The sequence below is a fragment of the Staurois parvus genome, unplaced genomic scaffold (assembly GCF_062004578.1).
Source record: "Staurois parvus isolate SC_StPar_1 unplaced genomic scaffold, SC_StPar_1.0 ptg000449l, whole genome shotgun sequence".
NCBI lineage: Eukaryota > Metazoa > Chordata > Amphibia > Anura > Ranidae > Staurois > Staurois parvus.
The window spans coordinates 2,646,343-2,671,015 of NW_028318245.1; the positions used below are offsets into that span (position 1 = coordinate 2,646,343).

At 47.6% G+C, this 24,673-nt stretch overlaps 1 protein-coding gene across 1 annotated transcript in view; it reads right to left on the reverse strand.

The window, feature by feature from the left end:
- Positions 1–24,673, reverse strand: part of LOC149453307 (uncharacterized) — a 29,821-nt gene continuing 5,148 nt past the window's right edge. Inside the window, exons 9-10 of the mRNA XM_089688570.1 lie at positions 14,128–16,185; positions 1–3,264 (exon numbers count right to left, since the gene is read on the reverse strand). Of these exons, the coding sequence (XP_089544696.1) occupies positions 2,234–3,264; positions 14,128–16,185 (3,089 nt within the window). The 3' untranslated portion in view covers positions 1–2,233. The remainder of the gene's footprint in view (positions 3,265–14,127; positions 16,186–24,673) is intronic.

The following is a 24,673-nucleotide window of genomic DNA, read 5'->3' on the forward strand; positions in this document are numbered from 1 at the left end:
TTCAACACTTTCAGAAAGATTTATTACTAAAAGGTCAAAATGGTGCAATAAAAATATTTACAGAAAAAGATGTAACCAAGTTATATATAAATATACAGAGAACCATAGCACAGCAAAAAGGACAACAGAAAGAAGTTTAAAGGGTTAAAGTACTTGCCAATCAGCCTTGGGTTAAGCAGTTTCAAGTCTTATGAGCTCCAGGATGATTTGCTTTCTTGTCTCTACTGCTAGTTTCGTTGGGACATGGCAGGAGATTCTGCTTTCTTTCTCTGCTAGTGATGTTAAAAAACGCAGGGCTTTTCTCTTCACTCCCCCACACATGCATAACAGCCTTTTTTCTACCAATGTCAACAGGGTGTCTTCTTACAACAGAACCCAATTGCCTTATTTGGGCAGAGGGTTGTGTAAAGGCAGGGAGCTCAGGTTTTTTGACCTCAGCACACATACACCCATTGCATTCCTGAGGGAGGGGGAATGAGGGGATAACATGAAGAATTCTTAACAAAATGAGGGCCGTGCCTGCCTCTTGTGTGCACAGATTGTGACAAAGGGGTCACAGGACTCCACTGTGACATGTGATGCATTCTTCATGCCATCTCTTTATTGGGAGCTTGATGGGTTTTTTTCAAAAAGGGAAGTATGCAGGAAATAAACGAGCTTCTTGCAGCACTGGGTTGGTGGATACACAAGGAAGGAGATAACACATTAGGAGTGACTGGGAACACGCAGAGGAGAAACCCAGACTGGGAATACATTGGTGCTGTTAATGAGGGGCTGGCTGGAACTCAGGTGCAGTGAAGCAGATAGCTGGCTGAAGTGCAGAGGAAGACGAGGTGGTGAAGGAAGAATATAAGCTGGAAGGAGAGCACAGGGTCCCTGGAGAGGGATACAGATTGGGGAACATCACAATGAAAGCAGCAGGCTCGGGGTCTCAGGATGGACTACACAGGGATCACAAGGCTGGAGGAACTGATGACATTGCGAACCGCTGGGACCACTGAGACAGAGAGGAGCTGATACAGACCGGAGGGACACGAGAGATCATTGAGACAATACCGGGAGGAACTGGGAGACACTAGACAAATCACCGGGGAACACAGGGGGCCCCGCTGCTAGTGTGTGGGCTTATTGCTCAAAGAGAGAAATCCACACGTTGGCTCTTTAGGATAGTGCCCCTTCTGTGATAGGCTGCAGTGCTGGAGGAAGCAGGTGATTGAACAGAGAGGAAATGACCGGGAACTGGAGCATGAACAGGAGAGTGTGACGCCATACATGAAATGTGTTCCACAGCAGCAGACCCTTCCCACCATCAATACTATGATCTCCCGCAGCTCTCCTCCCCCACCATCAACACTACATTCTCTGACAGCTCTCCTCCCACCATCCACACTACATTCTCTGACAGATCTCCTCCACCATCCACACTACATTCTCTGACAGCTCTCCTCCACCATCCACACTACATTCTCTGACAGCTCTCCTCCCACCATCCACACTACATTCTCCGACAGCTCTCCTCCCCCACCATCCACACTACATTCTCCGACAGCTCTCCTCCCCCACCATCCACACTACATTCTCCGACAGCTCTCCTCCCCCACCATCCACACTACATTCTCCGACAGCTCTCCTCCCCCACCATCCACACTACATTCTCTGACAGCTCTCCTCCCCCACCATCCACACTACATTCTTCGACAGCTCTCCTCCCACCATCCACACTACATTCTCCGACAGCTCTCCTCCCTCATTCACACTACATTCTCCGACAGCTCTCCTCCCCCACCATCCACACTACATTCTCCGACAGCTCTCCTCCCCCACCATCCACACTACATTCTCCGACAGCTCTCCTCCAACATCCACACTACATTCTCCGACAGCTCTCCTCCCCCACCATCCACACTACATTCTCTGACAGCTCTCCTCCCCCACCATCCACACTACATTCTTCGACAGCTCTCCTCCCACCATCCACACTACATTCTCTTACAGTTCTCCTCCCACCATCCACACTACATTCTCTGACAGCCCTCCTCCCACCATCCACACTACATTCTCTGACAGCTCTCCTCCCCCACCACCCACACTACATTCTCTGACAGCTCTCCTCCCCCAACCACCCACACTACATTCTCTGACAGCTCTCCTACACCATCCACACTAAATTCTCTGACAGCTCTCCTCCACCATCCACACTACATTCTCTGACAGCTCTCCTCCACCATCCACACTACATTCTCTGACAGCTCTCCTCCACCATCCACACTGCATTCTCTGACAGCTCTCCTCCACCATCCACACTACATTCTCTGACAGCTCTCCTCCCACCATCCACACTACACTGTATTTCCTGGCATTTGTCAAGATGGTCTTTCCTATAGGAATATTTCCCAGGCTCTGAACATATAGAAGGAAGTTCGCCTATGTGAATTCTCTGGTGTTGCTCTAGATTTCCTTTCCTAGTGAAAGATTTCCCGCACTCTGAACATGAAAATGGACGCTCACCCGTGTGAATGCTATGATGTTTAACAAGGTGTCCTTTATGAGTGAAAGATTTCCCGCACTCAGAACATGAATAAGGACGCTCACTCATATGAATTCTCTCGTGTTTAACAAGGGCTCCTTTATGAATGAAAGATTTCCCACACTCTGAACATGAATAAGGACGCTCACCCGTGTGAATTCTCTGGTGTTTAACAAGGCCTTCTTTCTGAGTGAGAGATTTCCCGCACTCAGAACATGAATAAGGACGCTCGCCTGTGTGAATTCTTCGGTGCTTTGCAAGGTTCCCTTTCTGAGTGAAAGATTTCCCGCACTCTGAACATGAATAAGGACGCTCGCCTGTGTGAATTCTCTGATGTTCAACAAAGCCTCCTTTATGAGTGAAAGATTTCCCGCACTCTGAACATGAGTAAGGACGCTCACCCGTGTGAATTCTCTGATGTTCAACAAAGGCTCCTTTATGAGTGAAAGATTTCCCACACTCTGAACATGAATAAGGACGTTCACCCGTGTGAATTCTATGATGTTTAACAAGGTCTCCTTTGTCAGTGAAAGATTTCCCGCACTCTGAACATGAATAAGGTCGCTCACCTGTGTGAATTCTATGATGTTTAACAAGGTCTCCTTTGTCAGTAAAAGATTTCCCGCACTCTGAACATGAATAAGGACGCTCACCCGTGTGAACTCTCTGGTGCTGAATAAGTTTTCCTTTCTGAGTGAAGGATTTCCCACACTCTGAACATATGAATAGATTCTCACCTTGGTGAATTCCTTCATGGGGTGAGGAAGATTCCTTGGGATTAGATGGATCTGTTGATCTATCTGCAGTGTGAGATCCTAAATGGACATTTGCACTCCTAGTATGTGATTGGTCAGAAGATTCCCCCTGGTCAGAGGGATCCATTGATGTCTCCGGACAGGAAGGTCTGTGATGGATATTTGGTCTATTTGGATTCACTCCTGGAGAATCCTGTGTGATGGCATTATCTTCTGACTTCCAATCAGCAGATAATAGAAGACGTCTCTCCGAGGAATTCCAGGCATAACATCCATCTGATGGAAAGAAGTTAAAAAAAAAAAAATGTCAGTAGTTCTCAAATAACTGGAAATTAGCTCCTCCCCCCCCATAAGTGGACTAAGGTGAAATGCTGATCTCAGAGCTGGGCTCCTGTTCTACCTCCAAAATATCAAAAGTGTTCACACCGAGTCCATATATGATCTGCAGATTCTTGAACAATAAATGGCTACAACTAAGTCTTCATTAGATAAAATACATTTGTGTTTTTTTACTCTATTGTATTCTAAATTATGAAGTGTTTGCAGATCACATTATGGTCTCCAACATGAATAATTTGTAAGAAATATCAGCAATAAAAAAAGTCTAATAGTCAAGAGTTTCACAGAGCTCTGGCATTGAACTGGTTACAAGTACATCAAATTATGACAAAAAAACCCATTAAAGGATATAAACACCAAAAACACACTGCATAACATTTCTTTAGTTTATTTAATGATGACTCCGTTGAGTAATAAAATTGCCACATCATTTTATTGAAACAGGATGAAATCGCAGGAATGGAGATGGACCTTTCATATGGTGTCCAGTATCTCCTCCTCATTTGTGGGGAACATGACGTTATATTGAAGAATGGAGATGAAACATTTCATTTCCATGTCAGATGTTACACTGTAAAGCACCTTTTCTTCCAACGTAACACAGACAGTTACTCCTAACCAATAGATTCTTTACTGAATAAAGTTATATTCATAGTTCAGTACAGATTCCACAGACGTACACTTTTGCGATATATATAATCACATCTGCATTTCCACTCTCACTAATAATGAGATTTGGCATAACATTTTAAAACTTAGTTCCGTCCCAATAAAGAGCAATAAAAGTCCGGTCATCAGAACCCGCCCCAGATCCTGCCAAGTAGAAACTCCACTATACAGTTTGGTTCACATCTTTGCAGTTTCCTCACTGATCACCCCCCATACACGGACAGACCACATAGTCCGGTCTCCTCCTGCATAGATCGCTTCAGAAGCAGGAAGTGACAGGGGAAGACACATCAAAGCACCAAGTGTTAACCCTTGAAACACCAGTCATTAACCCTTTATTAGGCAAACACATTTAACCCCTCGCCCTCCAAAGGATTCTCCCCCTTCCTGACCAGGACATTTTTTGCGATACGGCGCTGCGTTACTTTAACTGACAATAGCGCGGTCATGCAACACTGCACCCAAATTAAATTTATGTCCTTTTTTCCCCACAAATAGAGCTTTCTTACGGTAGTATTCAATCGCCACTGTTTTTAATTTGCACTATAAACAAAAAAAGACCGACAATTTTGAAAAAAAACAATATTTTTGACTTTTTGCTATTAAACATGTCCAAAAATCAAAATTTCGTCATAAATTTTGGCCAAAATGTATTCCGCTTCATGTCTTTGCTAAAAAAATCCCAATACGTGTAAATTAATTGGTTTGTGTGAAAGTTATAACATTTACAAATGGCGGTATAGATACTGGAATTTTTTTTTTTAATACTAGTAATGGCGAATATCAGCGACTTATAGCGGGATTGCAGCGGGCATTCTGAAACTGCAGGGGAACTGACTGCCACTGACAATCCCAGTGACAACAATACAGTGACCGGTGCTAATAAAAACCACTGACACTGTACCAATGGCACTGGGCAGGAAGGGGTTAATGTGAGGGGAGATCAAAGGATTACCTGTGTGCCGTTTTACTGTGTAAGCACACTGCTTTGTATGACTCTGCAGGAGCTGACATGGGAGAGATCTATATTATTTACATACAGACTTCTCCCACGTCAATGATACTCGGTGATCGCCGGGATCCAGTGATCGACAGCTGAAACCACCAATGGTGGCGTGGGTAGGGCCCACACGTGCCCCTTATTTGGAGATGCTAAATCACGTATATATACACATGATTTTGCACAGCCCTGATGCCCTGTAGCAGTATTTCTGCTGTAGGGTGGCGGGCAAGTGGTTAACCTTTCAGTACCTGCCTGCAGGATGATGTGAAGATCTACATATTATGGAGCAGTTTTCCTTACACTACAAACCTTCTACTCAGAAAAAATAGGACTGTGACCAGTTTCCTCCATAGTGCCTGTACTTACCTGTGTTGATAAGTAAAAACATTTCTTCCTGTTCACTTTTCATAACCATCCCAACCTCCTCCGTGGACGGCTGATCCCCACCCACATACGTCTCCACTTCTTCCTCTTTAACCTCAACTTTTATATTAATCCGTTCTTCACCCTAAACCCCAAAATAATAGAAAACATCCATTAAAGTCAACTCTAAGCAGATATAAAAGACACAAATTACATCATCTCTACATTCCCTACTACATGATAGTGTCAGTATATGCTGCACTGATAATCAGGGCATTGTTGATCAGTGTCCTAATGATCAATGTAAATGTTCCCTGTCAAAGGAAAGCCGGTTATCAGCTTTCCTTTCCTCAGATAGTGACAGCGCTGAGGAAAGGAAATGCCAATAACTGGCATTTGTTCACATGTGATTGGAAAATGGAGCAAGAGATTAAATAGAAAAATATCATCGCATAGCTTCAGTCTCACCTACCTGATGATGGTGAGGGATGGTGTGACCTTTCTGTGTGGAATCCAGGGAATCCTGAGGACCACGTTCTCCCATAGACTGCTGATCCACAAATATCTCTTCTTTTTCCTCTTTAACCTCAACTTTGATGTATTTTAGTTCTTCACTCTAAAGCCCAAATATGATAGGACAAGAGTTGACATAGAAGAATGTCATCTCCAAGTGCAGAATTCTACAATGTATTTGAGTTCTGGTTGCTCAGTCCCACCTACCTGATGATGGTGAGGGATGGTGTGACCTTCCTGTGAAGAATCCCGCAAATCCAGAGGACGGGGACATCCCTCTGGTGGGTTCCCATTACTGGATCCATCTACCTGATGATGGTGAGGGATGGTGTGATCTTCCTGTGCGGAATCCCAGGAATACAGGGGTCGGGGACATCTCTCTGGTGGGTTCTCAGTACTGGATCCATCTACCTGATGATGATGAGGGATGGGGTGACCTTCCTGTGTGGAATCCCAGTAATACAGAGGACAGGGACATCTCTCTGGTGGGTTCCCATGACTGGATCCATCTGTAGGAAACAGACACACTGACTGAATCCATTGTTTCTATGTGTTTATCAGATGATGGGGGATCTAGGTGGACCCTCCGTACTGCTCTCTCCTTTACAATAAAGTCTCCCCTTACCCGGTGATGTGAGGGGCGGCTGATTGTCCATCATGACGTCCTTGTAGAGGTCCTTATGTCCTTGCTGTCCTGTCAGCAGATCAACAATCTTCTTGGTGACTTCCACAACTTTCTTGCAATTGTTTCTCTTGGGTTTCAAGGAATGAAGTTAAGACACTGATGTTAAATAATCATCAGACTTTACCGGAGGAAAATTCTGCATTGAGAGAGCAACACTAATGTCATGTGACCTCCCAGAATCCTCCTCACCTCTCCGGTCAGGTCTGTATTTTATTAATAGAGATGAGAGTGATGTCATGTGACCTCCCAGAATCCTCCTCACCTCTCAGGTCAGGTCTGTGTTATACAGGAATGTTGGAGTCCTATTGCTCGACGCCCAGGACATGAAGTTCCGGGCGCCGGGTAGGCAGTTTTTTTTCTACGTTCATATACTGGAATATATGGCTCTATACAGTATATAGGTAATATGTCTGTATTGATTATAGTATAAATATATGCCGTATATAAACAGTATACATATGCAGTCGTGTGTGTGTATATCAGTTTTGTTGGAGAGGAAAGACGTCACAGTGACTGTGGGGGAAGAGGACGGACGTCACAGTGACTGTGGGGGAAGAGGAAGGACGTCACAGTGACTGTGGGGGAAGAGGACGGACGTCACAGTGACTGTGGGGGAAGAGGACGGACGTCACAGTGACTGTGGGGGAAGAGGACGGACGTCACAGTGACTGTGGGGGAAGAGGACGGACGTCACAGTGACTGTGGGGGAAGAGGACGGACGTCACAGTGACTGTGGGGGAAGAGGACGGACGTCACAGTGACTGTGGGGGAAGAGGACGGACGTCACAGTGACTGTGGGGGAAGAGGACGGACGTCACAGTGACTGTGGGGGAAGAGGACGGACGTCACAGTGACTGTGGGGGAAGAGGACGGACGTCACAGTGACTGTGGGGGAAGAGGACGGACGTCACAGTGACTGTGGGGGAAGAGGACGGACGTCACAGTGACTGTGGAGGAAGAGGACGGACGTTACAGTGACTGTGGAGGAAGAGGACGGACGTCACAGTGACTGTGGAGGAAGAGGACGGACATCACAGTGACTGTAGAGGAAGAGGACAGACATCACAGTGTCTATGGAGGAAGAGGACGGACATCACAGTGACTATAGAAGGAAGAGGGCAGATCTGATGGGGGGGGGGGGGGTTACTGGCAGCGGTGTATTAAACGCAAGACAAACAAGGCGTTTGCATAGGGCGGCAATGTTTAGGGGGGGCGGCATCACCCCTCCCCCTGAAAGAAGGGACCTGGTGAGCAGGGGTGGACTGACCCATGCAGGGCCACCATCAGAGGGGTACCACTAGTAGTCCTGCAGGTGGCCCGGACAGTAGGAGGAACAAGTGGTGGTGGAGGGCAGTTGCACAATGATGCACTGTGTATCTCTCCCTCCAGCAGGTGAAAGCCGGTTACTCCCCCTCTCCTTCCCGCTGGCTTTCTGCTGCTGGAAAGAGAGAGACCTGGCCGGATGGAGAGGGTGCCTTGGTGTTCCTGAGTGGCTGCTAAGCTCCTTCCCCCGCCCGCACTCAGAGCCAGAACCAGGGGAAAGCCTGGAGCAGGGAGAGAAGTGGCGGAAAACAAAGAGCCGGGAGGAGGTGTGGGCTGTGTTGTGTTCTCCAGGATCTCCCTCCTGTCAGAACAGCGTTCATCTATGCAGCGCATGAGACAGGATCACCAATTGTATGAGACTGTACACACACAGCATTTCTTGCTGCCCAGAGACGAGCAGCCCTTGGAGAAGGTAGGGGTAAATCATAATATGTGTGTGTGTACAGTCCCATACGATCTATCAGTGATCCTTTCTCCTGTGCTGCATGGACAAGCGCTGTTCTGACAGAAGGGAGAGCACAACATAGCCCGCACCTCCTCCCGGCTCTTTCCTCTCCACCTTTTCTAGGAAATATAATGGGTATTGGGGGGGTGGTATTTGATAAGATTGGGGGGAATATGCGCTAGTAGGAGGGTCTGGGGAATTTGACCCAGGATGTGGGATTCGGAGGAATGTTTGAGCTTGGGGGGGGGGGGGGGCGGGTTGGAGGATGTGTGCTAAGGGAGGGAGGAATGCTGCTAAACATTGATTGCCACGTTACAGTTGAACAATTTGCAATTCATCGAAAATCATTGAAATATATATGATCATTGAAATATCTATAATCCTGAGAAAGAGAGTTCAATGATCATATATATACACACATGATCACTGAACTCTTTCGCTCTCTCATTGGGATGGGGGGAGAGCACAATTTTATTACCTCCTCTGCTGCCACTTCAAACGTCTTCTATCCACTTCCTACCAACTCACCTCTCGCCCAGAACTTCCTTTTTCAACCTCTACATCACTTCCTGTTCATGTGCATCTCACTTCCTGTCTGCATCTGACATCACTTCCTCCCCATTTGTGGTATCACTTCCTATGTCTGTACAATTGCACGCTTCCTGTCTCCGTTTTCCACTTGATATAATAGGGAAAGATGGACAGTTGAATAAATGGTTCTATATTTAGGATGTATCCGGTCTATAAACCAGAGGCTCTGGATGGACGGTTGCATAAATGGTTCTATATTTAGGACGTATCCAGTCTATAAACCAGAGGCTCTGGATGGACGGTTGGATAAATGGTTCTATATTTAGGACGTATCCGGTCTATAAACCAGAGGCTCTGGATGGACGGTTGGATAAATGGTTCTATATTTAGGACGTATCCGGCCTATAAACCAGAGGCTCCGGATGGACGGTTGGATAAATGGCTCTCTATTTAGGACGTATCCGCTCTGTAAACCAGAGGCTCTGGATGGACGGTTGGATAAATGGTTCTATATTTAGGACGTATCCGCTCTATAAAGCAGAGGCTCTGGATGGACTGTTGGATAAATGGTTCTATATTTAGGACGTATCCGCTCTATAAAGCAGAGGCTCTGGTTGGACGGTTGGATAAATGGTTCTATATTTAGGATGTATCCGGACTATAAACCAGAGGCTCCGGATGGACGGTTGGATAAATGGCTCTATATTTAGGACGTATCCGGTCTATAAACCAGAGGCTCCAGATGGACAGTCGGATAAATGGCTCTATATTTAGGATGTTTCTGTTTATTGTAGACTGAGCCTGTACCGCCAGCTATTCAGGGCACAGAGAGGGAAACTATCAGACTGTATTGTGAATGATTGCGGGTGAAGAGGTGTACTTTCATTCACCATAACCCAATGTAATTCCTCTCCTATAGGGATGCATATATTTTATGGTTTGGGGGAAAGTGGTAAATCAGCCAGCACCGACAGTAAAATAATGTTTGTTACACAAAGGAGGCAATGTGTAGAGGTAGGCTCGGGGGGCTTGATGATGAGGTCTCCAACTTTACATAGGTGCAAGATATCGAAAAGGAGGAAAGTGAGGAGGCAAAACATCAGTGAGGCAGGTAGTCGGCATACAGTATGCAGGTAGTCAGCGTTCAGTATGCAGTAGGCAGGTAGACAGTGTGCAGTGAGGCAGGTAGTCGGCATACAGTGTGCAGTGAGGCAGGTAGTCGGCGTGCAGTAGGCAGGTAGTCAGCGTACAGTATGCAGTAGGCAGGTAGTCAGTGTACAATGTGCAGTAGGCAAGTAGCGTACAGTAAGCAGTAGGCAGGTAGTCGGCGTACAGTATGCAGTAGCCAGGTAGTCGGCGTACAGTGTGCAGTAGGCAGGTAGTCAGTGTACAATGTGCAGTAGGCAGGTAGTCGGCGTACAGTATTCAGGTAGTCGGCGTACAGTGTGCAGTAGGCAGGTAGTCAGCGTTCAGTATGCAGTAGGCAGCGTACAGTACGCAGTAGGCAGGCAGTCGGCATTCAGTATGCAGTAGGCAGGTAGTCGGCGTACAGTAAGCAGTAGGCAGGTAGTCGGCGTACAGTATGCAGTAGGCAGGTAGTCGGCATACAGTGTGCAGTAGGTGGGTAGTCGGCGTACAGTGTGCATTAGGCAGGTAGTTGGCTTACAGTATGCAGTAGGTGGATATTCAGCGTACAGTGCGTAGTAGGCAGGTAGTCGGCGTACAGTATGCAGTAGGCAGGTAGTCGGCGTACAGTAGGCGTACAGTATGCAGTAGGCAGGTAGTCGGCGTACAGTAGGCAGTAGGCAGGTAGTCGGCGTACAGTGTGCAGTAGGTGGGTAGTCGCTGTACAGTTGGCAGTAGGTCTGTAACTTGTCTCATTTGTGGAAAAACTAGAAATACATTCCAATTTTCAGCTTTGCCAAAAGTGATTATAAGCTTTGTAGTAAATCTGTCCATTTTTCTTTATTCAGCCAGTGAAAAAGGAAACCATTTGCAGGATGCAATCTATTTACAATCTCCCTAAGAAATTGCACCCTATTCCAATGAAGACTTGACAGTGTGGTGCAGTTCTGTTCAATCTGTTAAATTTGATATTTGACACATAAAACTACTTTTCTGTTCCAGGCTTGCTCTATGTGGAGTAAATGGCCACGAATTACGTTTTTTACTGAAACGCGTAAGTTGCTGTAATTTACGCACTGTACCCGTTATAAATAAAGTACTTTTATTGGGAGAACGAGTTTCCGGCTCTTCACCTTCTACTCTTAAATGGGGTAAATATCTAACATTTTCCTATACTCATTTTCATAAGGCACACATTTTTGTTTCTTGATGCAATGTGCTTGCTCTCTCCCTCAAAAATTGCTGCCTATCCAATAAAGGCTTCAGAGATGTGGTACAAATCTAAATCATTTTTTTTTCTTTTACATTTGAAACAAGCAGACATTTTTTTTCTTTACAGATACAACAAGCCTGCTCAAAGACTTAAATGGCCATTGCTGGTTTCTAAGGTTCGACTTCAGGATTAAAAGTTCAGTAAGCTATGTCGAATCAAACCCGGGTACGTTCGGCTCAGAATTATTTATAATTATGGTAAAAAAAAGACGGAAAAACTGAATTTGGTGCAGAAATTTATAAAGTACACACGTTAATGGTATAAACATTTGCATTTTTAACAGAGAATTAAGATGGTTACCAATATGCACAGGACTGGATCTAATTATTATGGTCCATGTCCCTTCATAGCAGACTGACATCTGACATCACTGGAAGTTATTGTGGCAGAGTTACATCATCTAATGGATAATAGATCTTCCCAGTTTTATCAAAAGATATCGGATTTTCTGCTTTCCATCAGAGATTCCATCACGTCTTCCCCGAAAGTGTTCAGTGTATAGAGCAGAGCCCAAATCTGAGTAATTAGCCCGACGTACAGTGCTGGAGGACCTATCACCAGGAATGAATGGACTCGGAAAGGATCCCGTCCCTCCTGGAGATTTACACTGAAATTCAGAAAAGTACTCAGCGCTGCACCCTGGTAGGGGCATTCCTTGGTCATCAGAGTCTACATCCCCACCACCCATTGTTCTCTCAGCCGAGTCCACATCACTAAACACTCTCTGCACCCCGATGTTGGATCTCTTCTCTCAATGTCCATACTACATTCTCCAGGAGCTCCTCCCATCCACACCTTCAGAGATCAGGAATCCACTCCCAGTAGGGGGCAGAGTGGCTGAACAGGACTTAGTGGTACCAGCTGGGCAGTCCGTGACAAAAGCCAAAGAGTAGACAGAGAGCTCAGCATTCTTGCTTGATTAGTGATGGAGAGAGCCAAAAGAAAGCCCGAGGTGCAAAGTCAAAAGTACCGCCAGAGGTCCTAGAGGTGGAGATGTTAAGCTGCAGGAATTTCCCAGGAAATCCACACTACATTCTCTGACAGCTCTACTCCACCATCCACACTACATTCTCTGACAGCTCTCCTCCCCCCACCATCCACATTACATTCTCTGACAGCTCTCCTCCACCATCCACACTACATTCTCCGACAGCTCTTCTCCACCATCCACACTACATTCTCCGACAGCTCTCCTCCCCCCACCATCCACACTACATTCTCCGACAGCTCTCCTCCACCATCCACAATACATTCTTTGACAGCTCTCCCCCCACCATCCACACTACATTCTCTGACAGCTCTCCTCCCACCATCTACACTACATTCTCTGACAGCTCTCCTCGTCCCACCATCCACACTACATTCTCTGACAGCTCTCCTCCCACCATCCACACTACATTCTCTGACAGCTCTCCTCCCACCATCCACACTACATTCTCTGACAGCTCTCCTCCACGCTCCACACTACATTCTCTGACAGCTCTCCTCGACCATACACACTACATTCTCTGACAGCTCTCCTCCCCCCACCATCCACACTACATTCCTTGACAGCTCTCCTCCACCATCCACACTACATTCTCTGACAGCTCTCCCCCCCACCATCCACACTACATTATCTGACAGCTCTCCTCCACTATCCACACTACATTCTCTGACAGCTCTCCTTCACCATCCACACTACATTCTCTGACAGCTCTCCTCGTCCCACCATCCACACTACATTCTCTTACAGCTCTCCTCCACCATCCACACTACATTCTCAGACAGCTCTTCTCCACCATCCACACTACATTCTCTGACAGCTCTCCTCCCCCCACTATCCATACTACATTCTCTGACAGCTCTCCTCCCCCCACCATCCACACTACATTCTCTGACAGCTCTCCTCCCCCCACCATCCACACTACATTCTCTGACAGCTCTCCTCCCCCCACCATCCACACTACATTCTCTGACAGCTCTCCTCCACCATCCACACTACACTCTCTGACAGATCTCCTCCCCCCAACATCCACAATACATTCTCAGACAGCTCTCCTCCACCATCCACACTACATTCTCTGACAGCTCTCCTCCCCCCACCATCCACATTACATTCTCTGACAGCTCTCCTCCCCCCACCATCTACATTACATTCTCTGACAGCTCTTCTCCACCATCCACACTACATTCTCTGACAGCTCTTCTCCACCATCCACACTACATTCTCTGACAGCTCTCCTCCACCATCCACACTACATTCTCTGACAGCTCCCCCCCCCACCATCCACACTACATTCTTTGACAGCTCTCCTCCCCCCACCATCAACACTACATTCCCTGACAGCTCTCCTCCACCATCCACACTACATTCTCTGACAGCTCTCCCCCCACCATCCACACTACATTCTCTGACAGCTCTCCTCCCCCACCATCCACTCTACATTCTCTGACAGATCTCCTCCCCCCACCATCCACACTACATTCTCTGACAAATCTCCTCCCTCCACCACACTGTATTTTCTGGTGTTTAACAAGATTATCCTTTCTATAGAAAAATTTCCCGCACTCTGAGAATGATTAACGACGCTCACCCTTGTGAATTCTGTTGTGTTTAAGAAGGTCTCCTTTCTGAATGAAGGTTTTTTCACACTGTGAACATGAAAAGGGACGCTCACCTGTGTGAATTCTCAGATGTTTTACAAGGTACTCTTTATGCTTGAATGATTTCCCACACTCTGAACATGAAAAAGGATTCTCACCAGTGTGAATCCTCTGATGTATAACAAGGCCTCCTTTACGAGTGAAAGATTTCCCGCACTCTGAACAGGAATAGGGAAGCTCACCCGTGTGAGTTCTCTCATGTTTAACAAGCTCTCCTTTACAAATAAAAGATTTCCCGCATTCCAAACATGAATAAGGACGCTCACCCGTGTGAATTCTCTGATGTATAACAAGGTCTCCTTTATGAGTGAAAGATTTCCCGCACTCTGAACAAAGATAAGGACGTTTACCCGTGTGGATTCTTTGATGCAGAACAAGGTCTCCTTTCTGAATGAAAGATTTCTCGCACTCTGAACAGGAATAGGGGCGCTTACCCGTGTGAATTATCTGATGTTTAGCAAGGCCTCTTTTATGAGTGAAAGATTTCCCGCACTCTAAGCATGAATAAGGACGCTCACCCGTGTGAATTCTTTGATGTTTAACAAGGTCTCCTTTATGAGTGAAGGATCTCTCGCATTCTGAACATGAATAAGGACGCTCACCCGTGTGAATTCTATGATGTTCAACAAGGCCTCTTTTACGTGTGAAAGATTTCCCACACTCTGAGCATGAATACGGGCGCTCACCTGTGTGAATTCTCTGATGTCTAACAAGGCGATCTTTCCTAAGAAAAGAATTCCCGCACACTGAACATGAATAAGGACGCTCACCCATGTGAAATCGTTGGTGTTGCACAAGGTTACCTTTCTGAGTGAAAGATTTACTGCACTCCGAACATGAATAAGGACGCTCACCAATGTGAATTCTCTGATGTTTAACAAGGTTTTCTTTATGATTGAAAGATTTCCCGCACTCTGAACATGAATAAGGACGTTCACCCGTGTGAACTCTCTGATGTTTATAAAGACCTGATTTTTGAGTGAATGATTTCCCGCATGCTGAACATGAATAAGGACGTTCTCCTGTGTGGACTCTCTGATGTCTAACAAGGGCACCTTTCCCAATAAAAGATTTCCCACACTCTGAACACGAATAAGGACGCTCCCCCGTATGTACTCTTTGATGTTTAACAAGCTCTCCTTTATGAGTGAAGGCTTTCCCACACTCTGAACACAAATAGGGACGTTCACCCTTGTGAATTCTTTGATGTATAACAAGGTCTTCTTTATGAGTGAAAAATTTCCTGCACTCTAAACATGAATAGGGACGCTCACCTGTGTGAATTTTTTGATGTTTCAGAAGATTATCTTTCTTAAGGAAAGATTTCCCGCACTCTGAACATGAAAAGGGACGTTCACCCGTGTGAATTCTCTGATGCCTAACAAGGTCTCCTCTATGAGTGAATGATTTCCCGCACACTGAACATGAATAGAGACGCTCACCTGTGTGAATTTTATGGTGTCTAACAAGATTATCTTTCTTGTGGAAAGATTTCCCGCACTCTGAACATGAAAAGGAACGTTCACCCGTGTGAAATTTCTGGTGTTGCATAAGGTTTCCTTTCTGGGCGAAAGATTTCCCGCACTCTGAACATGAATAGGGGCGCTCACCCGTGTGAACTCTCTGGTGCTGAATTAAATTTCCTTTCTTATTGAAAGATTTCCTGCACTCTGAACATGAGAATATATTTCCACCTCTGTGAACCCTTACATGGGGTGCGGAAGAATCTTTGGGATTAGGTGGATCTGTTGATCTCTCTGCAGTGTGAGATCCTAAATGGACATTTGCACTCCTAGTATGTGATTGGTCAGAAGATTCCTCCTGATCAGAGGGATCCATTGATGTCTCCGGACAGGAAGGTCTGTGATGGATATTTGGTCTATTTGGATTCACTCCTGGAGAATCCTGTGTGATGGCATTATCTTCTGACTTCCAATCAGCAGATAATAGAAGACGTCTCTCCGAGGAATTCCTGACATCAGCGCCATCTGATGGAGAGGAATGGAAGAAATGTCAGAATTCACAAATAACACACACACATACACTATATTGCCCATAGTATTGGGCCGCCGGTCTTTCCACGCACATGACCTTTAATGGCCCCCCAGTCTTAGTCTGTAGGGTTCAATATTGAGTTGGCCCCGCCCTTTGCAGCTATAACAGCTTCAACTCTTCTGGGAAGGCTGTCCACAAGGTTTAGGAGGGTATCTATGGGAAGGTTGGACCATTCTTCCAGAAACATATTTGTCAGGTCAGGCACTGATGTCGGGACAGGAGGCCTGGCTCGCAGTCTCCGCTCTAATTCATCCCAAAGGTGTTCTATGGGGTTGAGGTCAGAACTCTGTGCAGGCCAGTCAAGTTCCTCCACCCCAAACTGGCTCCTCCATGTCTTTATGGACCTTGCTTTGTGCACTGGTGGGCAGTCATGTTGGAACAGGAAGGGGCCATCCCCAAACTCTTCCCACAAAGTTGGGGGCATGAAATTGTCCAAAATGTCACCCCCCCATCATAATCTCCCCTCCACCAAACTTTACACTTGGCACAATGCAGTCAGGCAACTACCGTTCTCCTGGCCACCGCCAAACCCAGACACGTCCATCAGATTGCCAGACAAAGAAGCGTGCTTCTAGTGTTCAGTGGCGGCGTGCTTTACACCACGGCATCCGACGCTTTGCATTGCACTTGGTTATGAAAGGCTTGGATGCAGCTGCTCGGCCATGGAAATCCATTCCATGAAGCTTTCTATGCACTGTTGTTGGGCTCATCTGAAGGCCACACCAAGTTTGAAGGTCTTTAGCTATTGACTCTACAGACAGTTGGCGACTTCTGCGTACTGAGCACTTCAGCATGCGCTGACCCCGCCCTGTCATGTGACGTGGCCTACCACTTGGTGGCTGAGTGGCTGTTGTTCCCAGTTGCTTCCACTTTGTTATAATCCCACTAACAGTTGAGCATGGAATATTTAATAGCCAGCAAATGTCACGGATGGACTTATTGCACAGGTGGCCACCTATCACGGGACCACGCTTGGAGTCACTGAGCTCCTGAGAGCGACCCATTCTTTCACCAATGTTTGTAGAAGCAGTCTGCATGCCTATGGGCTTGATTGTATACACCTGTGTCCATGGAGGGGATTGGAACACCTGAATCACATGATTGGGAGGGAATTAGAACACCTGAATCACATGATTTGGTGGGCAGGCCCAATACTTTTGGAAATATAGTGTATGTAGGAGGAGACCAGACCTTGTGGTCTGTCTGTGAGGGAGAGAGATTGGTGGTGGCCGGTGACAGAGGTTCTACAGGTAAGGGTAGCGTATCACATGGCTGGGCCCCTAAGTTAGGGCCTACTGTAGAACAGAACCCTCCAAGGCACCTGCTTGGAACCACAGTCCGCAAGGCCTCGCTAAGTACCTGTGGTGGTTCCCATGTTTGCCTTTGGGAATGGTCCAACCTTCCCATAGACACCCTCCTAAACCTTGTGGACGGCCTTCCCAGAAGAGTTGAAGCTGTTATAGCTGCACAGGGCGGGGCCAACTCAATACTGAACCCTACAGACTAAGACTGGGGGGCCATTAAAAGGTCATGTGTGTGGAAAGGCCAGACTTGGGGCAATATAGTGTATATCCCATCAGAAGCAAGAAGTGACATGTGCAGGGGAAGGCACATCACAGCACCAAGTGTTAACCCTTGTGTCACGGATCCCCCGCACGCCACACCCACATTGACTAGCTAACCAAGGCGCACACGTGCGGCTGTGACAGGGAGGTAGAGAGGGGATAAAGGGGACTTAATGTTGAATATATAAAACCGTATATATGATCAGCCATGATACACTTCTACAGCCCGCACTACTTTTTGGCCACCACCAGATGGAGACTCCACTCCAATCCAGCTGGTCGACCACACACTGGCAGATACAAATCTTATATATAATCTGGTGCACTGATTAGAGTTGAGGACCAGTTTAGTAATTGTACACCCTTCTAGGATTCCTACAGCTGAGCCTCATTAGAAGGAAGTGGGCGTGGCTGCTGCACAGATAGTGTGTGCTGTGCGAGGTCCTGCTAGGCCTCAGTCTGAGCCAGGGACTAAATTTCTGGCACTACGCAGGAGAGGATGGCAGAGCCCGGCCAGGATCCGGGAGGAGGAGGGGGGACCCCTGGGGCTCCTAGTACCGGTCCTGACATGCCAGCTATTGAGGACCTGGGAAAAGGCCCTAAAGGAGGGGAATCGTATGCGGCTTATCGGGGCTGTGTGGTGGCCCATGTGGCAAGGATCGGGAAGGAGGAAGACAAGCTGGTCAGAATGAGAAATGACCTACGGAAGTTCAAGTCATCGTACGATCGTGTGTGGAGCACAAAGCGGCAGGCTATGAAGCCTGAGCTTGAGCGTATGGAGCAGGCAGTGCACAAGCAATGTGATCTAGTGGAGGCCCTGAAAGCATCCAGCGGGTTCATGCGGGAGAAATACATAAACGAGGAGCGTTTCAGGCAGGCCCGTGACCGATCGTTAGCTGCCGCGAGGGGCCAGACTGGAGAGGCGGTGTCATCCGGGGAACTGTCAGACCCCCCAGGTGTGGTTGGAGAAGTGAGCAAAGTTACTTCTCAGCGTGCTGGAGAATGTTTGAAAGTGGAGGGTGAGTCGGAAGCCATCCCCCCCTCAGCAACAGCGGCTAGATTTGGGATCCCAGGTGGAGGTTGGTGCCATGGAATTCGTGACTGCATTAGAGTCCCCCCTGCACGGATGGCAGTTCGCATTTTCATCTGATGACACTGGTGATGAGGCAGACAAGTGCCCTAGGCCACTTAAGCCAAAAAAGACTGAGAAATCGTTTTTTGTAAAGCGGGAAAAACTTCCCAGCAAGCTGGAAAACAGTTGCAAATCGCAGGAGGGCAAGGCAGTGCAGCCGCAGTTGAAAGCCTCTCTGGCTGCGGGGACTGTAAGTGATGTGTCGGACACTTGTTTGGTTGTTTGTGACAAATCTGCAGCAAATGCAAATATGAATAATATGGGTTCTTTGTGTGAGGCCAATTTGGTTGGTGCAGTGTCTGCTGCGGCCAGCATAGCCCCATCCCCAGCTGCGGGCCCCGTCTCAGCCCCCAGCTGCGGGCCCCGTCTCAGCCCCAGTTGCCAAGGGAGCCCTGAGCTATTCAGCGGCTTTAAAAAATAGACAGGGGGTAACAAGACCACTGGAGGGTCAGGCAGGGGGATCACCACCAACCATCAAAAGAAGAAACGTTGTCCAGCTAAAATGGGAAGGAGGAAGCCCCCCCAAATAAAAGGGAGGTTGTTGACAGAATTCTGGATATGGGCTTCAAAGCAGTAGGCATATTTGCTTTTATAGCCCCGGTGGGGACCGGGGAATATGACGTATCATTTGTGAAGCCGGAGTGCCTAGACTTGTTCTGGCAAAAATATGAGAATGAGTGGAAGGGGACCCCCAGGTGGGAGGGCCTTACCCCAAAAGTGGTTTCTATGCAGCACCTTGTCAAAACCATTACAATCCTGGTCAGGAATGAGTTGATCCCCTCGGCAGACATTATAGTATGGCTAAATTGGTTTGGGGAAGTGTTAGCCTCCCTTAGGAAAATCTTGGATGATCGTGGGATCTGGACTGGGGGATGGTCGGCAACCGTAAGGCTGCAGGTGGAGAATAACATGGTAAAGCATCTCCCTTCTTCGACCTTCCTTGGGAAGGATAGACTAATAGTCTTTTACGCCGGGCAGCGAAAGTCTGCCACCGGTGTGGCAACAAGGGGCACTTCGCCTCAAGTTGTGAGGTTTTGAAATGCTCGTTATGCCAGGGTCATGTAGCTCGTGATTGTAACCAAATTCGGTGTAACCTCTGTCAGGTATTGGGGCATTCCTACAACCAGTGCCCTGAGGCATTACATAATCTATCTGGTATTGCTGAGGAGTTGGCCAGGATGGATGCAGAGGAGGCAGGTGCAGGCCCAACACCTGATGGGGCAACTGCTCCAGATACCCTGGTGCCAGGTGCACCGTGTGTAACCACTAGTGTGCCTGTAACCCCCCCCTGTTGTGGTGTCTTCCCCTGTCTGTGTCCCCCCAAGTGTTGTCTGCCCCTCGTGTGTCCCCCCCTGTTAGTTCCAAGTTGGGTGAGGCGGCTAAGGGGGCAGGGGTGTGTAAACTATTTGTGGTCCCCCCGTCAGTTTTGCTCCCGCAGCATCGCAGAGGTCGGACAGGGGACTCGGCGGCATCTAAAGGTCAGGTGAAGGCTGGGCAGGAGAGCTTAGTCCCTGGGAAGGATGGAACAGCTAAAGAGCTAAAGAGAATAGGGAGGGTGTGTGGTCTTTAGTGGGGAAGGGAGGTAGAAATAGGGCAGTGCTGTCCCCTTCTTCTTCAATTTCCTCACTAGAGGTTGAGGTTATATCTGCTGAAAACAAGTTTGGGGTTATTTCAGGGGAAGAGGGAGACACTGGAGAGTCTCTATCCCCCATGGAGGAGGAAGAGGCTGGAGGGTCCCTTAAAAGGACTAGAATCCCCAGCTAAAGCTGAGAAAACCAAAAGTTAAGAAACGCTCATCTCAACTACCTTAATGGCAGTTCCCGCTCCGATAAAGGTGGCAACCATTAATGTTGCCAGCATAAAGGCTGTAAGTGCAAGAAGTACAGCCTGATTTTTGCTCAGCAGTATTGGAGCTGACATTTTGTTTTTGCAAGAGACCAGGCTTAACAGCCTAGCTGATGTCCATCTAGCAAAAGGGAGTGGAGGTGTGGTCCTTCCTTTTGGTCTCTCACGGCTGAGCCTTACAGCAGAGTTGCGGTACTGTTTTCTGGCATGGTAACGTGTCGGCGGGTCATTGAGGTAGAGATTGGAAGGTGTATGGTCTTGGACGTCCTTGTGAAGGGGCAAGAGCTAAGGCTCATTAACATCTACAGTCCCCAGTCTACGTGGGCTAGGAAATGCCTCTTTACAAGGATTAAGCCTTTCCTTTTTACGTCCCGGCAAGTTGTCTTTGGAGGAGACTTTAATACTGTCACTAGGCTCAAGGACAGGAAGAGCTCCAATAACAGGCTGGAGTATGACAGCGTTTTTTTAAATGCGATAGTTAGAGAGGCAGGTCTGGAGGATGCCTTAATTAAGCGCAGCCCGGACAGCATGGGATTCACTTTTAGGCGAGGTAGAAGTGAGAGTAGAATAGATAGGGTTTTTTTTTTTTGTTTTAAAGGGGGACTCTGCTTTCTCAGCACCTGAGTGTCGGGCGGTGGAGTTTTCTGACCACCTTTTGTTAACTGTGATTTTGAATGCCTCAGATACGCCGCTGAAGGGAAGGGGTGTCTGGAGGATGAATTTGGCTCTGCTGGAGGACGAAGAGGTGAGACGATCCTTTGAGGAGTTTCTTCAAGCACAGGAGACCATCCTGGATTTCTGCGGCAGTAAGTCGGAGTGGTGGGAGCTTACCAAAATGTGGATTGGCAGGTTTTTCAAGGCCCTAGTTAAGAGGAAACAACTTGAGAAATACATTGCCTACCAGCAGTTACGGAGAAAGCTTGACCGCCTTGTCTCAGAGGGTCGAGATTCTGGGGCAATCTCGGAGGTTAAGCTTCTCTTGAAGAAGTATCAGTATGATCGGCATGCCTCTTTAGTTCTGGAGAGGGACTACGGGAAGTACCATTCACCCGACCCTTACCAGAATTGTAAACGGAGCATAGCAATTAAGACGATCAGCAGTCTGAGGGATAGTACGGGATCCCTGACGAAATCCAGGTCAGGGATCTTGGAGGTCTCAAGGACTTTTTTTGAGAATCTTTTGACAGAGAAGCACCTTGACCGGGCAGGGATGTCAAGCTTCCTGGACTCTACACCAGGTTTGTAGAATAATAACCCATCCACAAGTTTGACAAGTGAGATCACAGCTGAAGAGGTTGCCAAAGCAATAGACAGTCTGGCCATTAAAAAGACACCAGGGCCAGATGGGTTGACAGCAGAGTTTTTTAAGAATTTCAAATCTAGCTTGGCATCTCACCTAGCGGAGGTGTTTAACTGCTGTCTGGATGAGGGTTCGCTCCCTCCCTCCATGAGGAAGTCAGCTGTGATCTTGCTGTCAAAAGGTAAGGACCCTACGATGATTGAGAATTGGCCCCCCATTGGCCTGCTCAATGTCAATAGAAAGATCCTGGCCAAGATTCTTTTCTGGCGCTTGTCGTCAGTGGCAGACTGTCTACTTTCACAGCAGCAGCACTGCTCGGTTCAGGGCAGGAATACTTTTTCAGCGGTGTTAGCTGTCCGGAAGGCTCTGGAGCGGTGCAGGGCTGACGGCTGTGGGAAGTACTTGCTGGCGTTGGATCAAGCTAAGGCTTTTGATCGGGTTGACCACAAGTACCTCTGGCATCTCCTTGACAGGTATGGCCTGGAGAGGAGGTTCATTGGATGGCTTCAGGTTTTGTACAGAGGGGCTGAGAGCTTAATGTTGATCAATGGTTGGATTGGGCGGCCCTTTAAGGTCGGTTCGGGGGTGCGCTGGGGGTGTCCGCTGAGCCGTCTGCTCTATGCCTTTGCCATTGACCCCTTCATTAGAAGGCTAGATGGCAGGGAGTTGGGCGGGGTGCCGGTGGGTACTACTGGTGAGCCACCTTTGAGGGTCGTGGCTTATGCCAATGACGTATCTGTATTCAACTCTGGGACCGGTGAGGCGCAGGAGGTGGTCTCGGTGATGGAGCAGTATGCGGAGGCATCAGGTTCCAAGATTAATCATGACAAGTGTGAAGTTTTCTGGATGGGCAGGGAAGGTGAAGGCTTCGAGCTTCTGGATGCCTTCCCTGAACCCTGACAGAAGGTAAAAGTGCTAGGCATCGAATTTGGCCCTGATGACTACAGCAAAACAAATTGGGAGTCCAGGTTGGCAGATGCTGATGTTAAAGTGAGATGTTGGAAGGGGTGGCGGCTGTCCCTAAGGGAAAGGGTTGACCTAATCAAAACTTACTTGGTCCCTGTTTTCTTATACGTCAGTTTCGTTTGTCTCTTGCCAGAGTATCTCTACACGAGGGTTTACAGCTGCTTCTTCCAGCTATTATGGGGGAACAGACTGAACCTTGTGAGGCGGGATGTGACATCGATCCAGACGGGAGGGTGGCCTAGGTATGGTCAACCCAGTTGTTTGCTTCTCTCTGATGTTTATTAAACATAATCTTGCTAGCATGTTAAAAGAGAGACCGCCTGCATGGGTAGGCCTTTTCCAAGTCTGGTTTAAGCCTTTTCTGAACTGTTGGGAGAGAGGCGAGCCAGTGAGAAGCTTGAGAGTCAGGCATGGTAAGCTCCAGGCTTATGTCGCTCCATGCTTGAAGATACTGGGGCGGTGGTGTATGACTGAGGAAGAGGTGAGATCACTCCCTGGGAGACTCTTGAGGGAGAGGGTCGTGGCCTCTGCATTTCATGCACCATTGGCCTTGAAGGATTGCCCAGGCCATATTTTGTGGGAGGGGCTACGTTTGTTAAATATGGAAAGGATTCCCTTGAGGTTTAGGGACCAGGCCTGGCTTGCGTTCCATGGCAGGCTCTATGTGAGGGGAAACCTGAAGTACCGTTCTCTAGATAACCGTGGTTGTCCGAGGACGGAGTGTGGGGGCGAGGTGGAATCTATGGACCACTTCTTGCTTCAGTGTCCCTTCAACATAGAGGTGTATAAAGAGGTGGGGAGGGCTCTAAACATCCCCTTCCTGCACTGCATGTCTTATGCAGAGTGGGTATATGGGGCATTGGAAAGTCATACTGGTTTTGATTTGAACACTCTTTTTCTAGTTTGTCTAGTGACCCGTTACTACACCTGGAATACACGGTGTCAGGTTTCCCTGCGGCAGAAGGTCCTTCCTGTTCAGGTGGTGGTGTGTGACATCCTTGGTGAGGTAGGGAAGATTCGGGGTCTAGCGAAAGGCAGGTTGCGGCGAAAGGCCTGGATAGAGGCGTGGAGGAACATCAGGCCTGTAGCTGCAATCTGTTGATCTCTTGGTGAGGTTGCTTTCCTGTTTTTCCTCTTCATTCACTCCCCTAGATTTTGGTTAGAAGTCTTTTTGAAGAAAGGCTATGTGCACCTTAAAGTCTGGATTCCTACGCTTTGGTTGAGTAGATAAGTAGTGTTTTTAAAGCCATAAAGGCTGTTGTTATTCAGTGGAAAGTATATATCTGATTTAGGGAGATGTATCCTGTTCTTGTTTTTGCTTATGTTTCCAGATAATTGAATACTGTATGTATTCTTTTTTGTATTTTTGTATAAAATGTAAGCTGGTTGCAAGATTTTATTTCAATAAAATATTTCCAGCTATCCTACAGCTTGAACTCCGGTGTTAATCACCCTTCCACTGTCCATAAACCTCCCGCACCAGACACACCACAAAAGTTAGCCTGCCACCACCCAACAGTTTATCCGCAGAACGGTCTGCTGAGACACCCCACACACAGATCTCCGTCTCGTAATTCTGTTACCGTTTACAATCTGCACGCAATCTGCCCACA